Genomic DNA, 6,000 nt, shown 5'->3' on the forward strand with positions numbered 1-6,000 from the left:
AGATGAATAGGAAGAGGACAGAAGACTTTTTGGGTAGTGAAAATACTCTGATATAATGATGAGTATGTCATTATACTTTTGTCCAAACCCATAGAATACACAACACCAGGAGTGAACCATAAGGTAAAACATGGACTCTAGGTGATTATGATGTGTCAAATGTAGGGTCACCCTTGGTTTAAAAAAAAAAGTACCATTCTGATGAGTGATATTGACAACAGGAGAGGCTATGCATGTGTGGGGGCAGAATTAATGAGAAATCTCTGTACCTCCTTCTCAATTTGGTTGTAAACCTAAAACTACTCTAAAAAATAAAGTCTTAAAAAAAAATACACACACACACAAAGATAGAAACACACACACAACATACATATTGCAAAATAATACAAGAAATAGATGGAAAGCCTGTAGATTAAAAGAGTCCTAAAAACCCCATCAACCATCACAATATATGGACCTCACCTAGATACTAATTAAAACAAAGGTTTTTTAAAAGTTGTAAGACGGGGGCACCTGGGTGGTTCAGTTGGTTAAGCAGCCAACTCTTGATTTCAGCTAAAGTCATGATCTCGGGGTCCTTGGATCAAGCCCTATGGGCTCCGTGCTCAGCGGGGAGCTTGCTTCAGGATTCTCTCCCTCTGTCCCTCTCCCCATTCTCTCTCTCTCTCTAAAATAAATAAGGGGCACCTGCGTGGCTCAGGTCATGTGGGATCGAGGCCCCGCCTGGAGCTCCCCATTCAGCGGAGAGTCTGCTTCTCCTCTCACCCCCCTACCCCCGCTCTTCCCCCTCACCCTGCCCCGGCTCTTGCGCGCTCTTAAATAAATAAAATCTTTAAAAAAAATTAAATAAAATAAAAAATAAAATCTTTAAAAAAAATAAAGTTGTGAGACAGTCAAAATGAACACTCACTATATATTTGATAAAAATATTAGAATTTTAAATGTGAAATTAAAATTACGGTGTTATGTATATACATATACGTACGTACACACACACACACACACATGCCAACAAGTCCCCACTCCCCAACGACACTTACAGTTGAAATGACAGAATATCTAGGATTTACTTCAAAATATGTGGGGGCAGGACAAGGGTGGGCAGAGGTATAGATGATACAAGATTGGCCATGAGTTGATAATGTCTAAGTTGAATATACTGAGGTTTAGTTTCTCTAGTTTTGTACATTTCAAAATATTTACGTAATAGTTTTTAAAAATTCAAATCTACAGAGAGATTAGAAGATATAAAATTTATCTTCTTTTCTTACTAAACTATATACACTCTGAAGAATATATGCTGCTCCGAGGGTAAAAGCCACATGATAGAATACATTTTCTTTTCGTTTTTTTTTCATTTGTAAGATTTTTTTTATTTATTCATTTGACAGAGAGCACAAGAGGGAACACAAGCAGGGGGAGTGGGAGAAGGAGAAGCAGGCTTCCCACAAAGCAGGGAGCCCCATATGGGGCTTGATCCCAGGACCCTGGGATCATGACCTGAACCGAAGGCAGACGCTTAACGACTGAGCTACCCACGCGCCCCACCACAGCTGGATTCTTTGTAGAAATTGGCTGACTGGGATGGGCGCCTGGGTGGCTCAGTCGGTTAAGGGTCCTGAGATCAAGCCCTGCATCGGGCTCCGTTTGGTGGGGAGTCTGCTTCTCCCTCGCTCTCTGCCATTCCCCCTGCTTGTGCTCTCTCATGTGCATTCTCTTTCTCAAATAAATAAATTCTTAAAAAAAAAAACTGACCAACTGGTTCTAAAATTTATATGGAAATATAAAGTACCCAGAATAGCCAAGACAATCCTAAAAAGAACGAAATTGGAAGACTCGCACTTTCCAATTTCAAAATTTACTACAAAGCAACAGTAATACAGTCATACAGACATAAGGACAGACATACTGTTCCATGGAACAGAACTGAGAGTAAGAAATAAACCCGTGCCTTTATGGTCTTCCAATATATTTTTTTAAGATTTTATTTTTAAGTAATCTCCATACACAATGTGGATCTTGAACTCACAACCCTGAGATCAAGAGTCTCACGTTCTTCTGACTGAGCCAGCCAGGCACCCCACTGGCACCTTTTTAAAAAACTGGATGACCAGGGGTACCTGGCTGGCTCAGTCCATACAGCTTGCAACTCTTGATCTCAGGGTTGTGAGTTCAAACTCCATGTTGGGTGTGGAGCCTACTTAAATTTTTAAAAATAAAAAATAATAAAAAGGGTGCCAAGACCACTCAATAATCAAAGGTAGACTTTTCAACAAATAGTGATGGGACAACTGTATAGGAACATGTTAAAAATGAAGCTGGACTCTTACACCTCATGCCATATACAAAAATAAACTCAAAATGGATCAAAAACCTTAGAGTGTGTTAAGGGTGAAGAAACCAACACTCTTAGAAGAAGAAAATACAAGTGTAAATACTTGGGACCTTGGACTTGGCAATGGATTTTTAGATAGGATACCAAAAGCAGAAGCCATAAAAGAAGCAGAATAATTGGGCTTCATCAAAATTAACTTCTGTGAGTCAAAGAACGCTATCAGCAAAGTGAAAAGAGAATTCATAGAATGGAAGAATATAACTGCAAGCCAGTAACTGATCAGGGACTTGTATCTAGAATATTTAAAGAAAACAGACATGGAGACATAATGTATAGCATAGGGAATATAGTAATAGTGTAAAAACTTTGTATGGTGACAGATGGCAACTAGATTTACCAAGGTGATCATTTTGTAACATACGCAATGAATCACTGTGTTGCACACCTAATGATGTCAATTATACTTCAATTAAAAAAAAAAACAAGAACTTGGGGCGCCTGGGTGGCTCTGTCGGTTAAGCATCTGCCTTCGGCTCAGGTCATGATCCCAGGGTCCTGGGATCAAGTCCCACATCAGGCTCCTTGCTCAGCAGGGAGCCTCCTACTCCCTCTCTCTCCCTCTGCTTGTGCTCTGTCAAATAAATAAAATCTTTAAAAAAAAAAAAAAGGGGCGCCTGGGTGGCTCAGATGGTTAAGCGTCTGCCTTCGGCTCAGGTCATGATCCCAGGGTCCTGGGATCGAGCCCCACATTGGGCTCCTGGCTCAGCGAGGAACCTGCTTCTCCCTCTCCCTCTGGCTCTCTCCCTGCTCATGCTTTCTCTATCTCTGTGTCTCAAATGAATAAAATCTTAAAAAACAACAACAACAACAACAAAACTCTTGGGGCTCAGAGTGGCTCAGTTGGTTAAGCAACTGATTCTTGATTTCGGCTCAGGTCATGATCACGGGGTCATGGGATGGATCTCTGCAATGGGCTCCACACCCAGCATGGAATCTGCTTGAGAGTCTGTCTCTCCCTCTGCCCCTTCCCCTGCTCACACTCTAAATAAATAAAATCTTAAAAAAAAAAAAATCCCCTCTCACAACTCAATAATAGAGGACAACCTAATTAAGAAATGGGCAAAGGATCTGAATAGACATTTCTCTAAAGAAGATATACAACTGGCCAAAAAGCATATAAAAATATGCTCAACGTCATTACTCATTAGGGAAATACAAATCAAAACCACAATAAATACTTAACACCCACCAGGATGGCTATAATCAAAAAGTCAAACAATGACTCTGGTGAGGCTGTAGAGAAATCAGAACTCTTGCATGCTGCTGATGGGAACATAAAATGGTGCAGCCACTTTGGGAAACAATTTGGAAATTCCTCAAAAAGTTAAACATAGAGTTGCTGTTTAACCCAGCAATTCTACTCCCAGGTACACACCCAAGAGAAATGAAAACGTATCTCCACACAGAAATATGTACACGAATGTTTTTAAGCAGCATTATTCATAATAGCCAAAATGTAGAAACAACCCAAATGTCCATCAGCTGATAAATGAATAAAATGTGGTACAGTCATACAGCGGAATATCATAGCCATAAAAATGAAGTAGTGACTGCTGCTACAACATGGATGAACCTTGACAATATTATGCTGAGTAAAAAAAGCCAGACATAAATGGTCACATATTGCATGATTTTATTTATATTACATGTTAAGAAAAGACAAACTCATAGAGACAGAAAGAAGATGAGTAGTTGTTTAGGGTTGGGGAAACGGGTTAGGAGTTTCTTTTTAAGATGACGAAAAGGTTCTAATATTGATTGTGATGATGGCTGCCCAAATCTGTGATTAAAAAAAACAAAACAAACCCCTGCCCACTGAATTGTACACCTTAAATGGGTGAATTATATAGTATGTGAAATTACATCTCAATAATTTGTTACAAAAAAGCCTTCTTAGTAAGAAAAAACTGTAGGGGCGCCTGGGTAGCTCAGTCAGTTAAGCGTCATGATCTCGGAGTCCTGTGATGGAGTCCCGTGTCAGGCTCCCCACTCAGCAAGGAGTCCGCTTGTACCTCTGCCCCTTCCCTGGCTCATGCTTGCTCACTTGCTCTCTCTCAAATAAATAAATCTTAAAAAAAAAAAAAAAAAAAACTGTAACATGGTAAATTAAACATAGCCCTTGAAGGCCCAACTACAATGGGAAGTAAAGTAAAAAATTTTTTAAGGGTTTTTTTTTTTTTAGATTTATTTGAGAGAGCAAGTGAGCACAAGCAGAGGGGGTAGAGGGAGAGAATCTCAAGCAGACTTCACCTAGCGTGGAGCCAGATGCGGGCTCAATCCCAGGACCGTGAGATCATGACCTGAGCAGAAATCAAGAGTCAGTCACTTAACCGACTGGGCCACCCAGGTGCCCCAGAAAAATTTTTTTATTTTTTATTTTTTATTTATTTTTTTTAAAGATTTTATTTATATATTTGAGAGAGAGAGAATGAGAGAGAGCACATGAGAGGGGGGAGGGTCAGAGGGAGAAGCAGACTCCCTGCCGAGCAGGGAGCCCAACGCGGGACTCGATCCAGGGACTCCAGGATCATAACCTGAGCCGAAGGCAGTTGCTTAACCAACTGAGCCACCCAGGCACCCTAGAAAAATTTTTTTAAAGTCTCATATTCACAATGAAAAGAGTAGGAGGGGTACCTGGTTGGCTCAGTTAGAAGAGCATGTGACTAAAAAAAAAAAAAAAGAAGAGCATGTGACTCTTGATCTCGGGGTCATTAGTTTGAGCCCCATGTTGGGTGTAGAGATTACTTAAGTAACACGTAAAAAAAGAAAAAAAAAAAAAAAAAAAGAGTAGGAGACAAGACTACAGCAACAGCATTTCAGAAGCTAGAGAGCCGATGGAAGAGCGGGAACTTGGTTTAGTTCCCCACCGTCTTCACTCTGCTAAGCCAATAGCCATAAGCCTAGAAGCAAGATAAATTTCCATCAAGGGATCCCCAAAAGACTCAGAGATTCAAATCTCCACACAAATAAAATGGTAATAATTTCCATATTTCCCATCCACTTGTTGTGAGGAGCAAAACAGAAATTGTATATGAAAGTGCTTTTCAAATAGTAAAGTGCCATAAGAGTACAATATAAAGGAGCCTTATCAAAAAAAATTAAATAAAATAAAAATAAAGAAGCTTTATCTTTACCTTGCCATGTCATTACCCCAAGGAATCGATCAGCTACTTCCTGAGGGAAACTCCAATGCTCTGGAAGGCACAAGGTTCCGTCAGATCTTTCAGAACACAATTTCTCTAGGTTAGCAATCAGGACGTTCAGGCAGATATTGACCAAAGAGTAGGGAGATGCCTCCTCCTAGAAAACAAACTTTGTTAGAATACATCTACAAAAATTCAACATAAAAGTGGTCATGCAAAATACATCTAACTACTTGATGAGGATATCTGAAGATACATTCTCTTTACCCTAATAGTGATTTATATGATCTATATGTAATGAAACCACCTTATTCCAACTGTTAACTGAATGGAAAATTTTATCTATTATACTTTCTGTTCTATCTTGAAAAAAATTAAGTTCTCTCAATCCTTCACTCATCACCTGTTCTGTACCAGCCACTGAAAATACAGGATGAGCAAAATATAGTTCTAATCTGTTTG

At 39.6% G+C, this 6,000-nt stretch overlaps 1 protein-coding gene across 1 annotated transcript in view; it reads right to left on the bottom strand.

Annotated features, from left to right (window-relative positions):
* The window catches only part of ZYG11A (zyg-11 family member A, cell cycle regulator), a 59,989-nt gene extending 54,360 nt beyond the window's left edge, over nucleotides 1-5,629 (bottom strand). Inside the window, exon 1 of the mRNA XM_078073144.1 lies at nucleotides 5,530-5,629. Within this exon, the coding sequence (XP_077929270.1) occupies nucleotides 5,530-5,542 (13 nt within the window). The 5' untranslated portion in view covers nucleotides 5,543-5,629. The remainder of the gene's footprint in view (nucleotides 1-5,529) is intronic.
* Between the last annotated feature and the right edge of the window lie 371 nt (nucleotides 5,630-6,000).

Source organism: Halichoerus grypus, chromosome 5, assembly GCF_964656455.1.
Source record: "Halichoerus grypus chromosome 5, mHalGry1.hap1.1, whole genome shotgun sequence".
NCBI lineage: Eukaryota > Metazoa > Chordata > Mammalia > Carnivora > Phocidae > Halichoerus > Halichoerus grypus.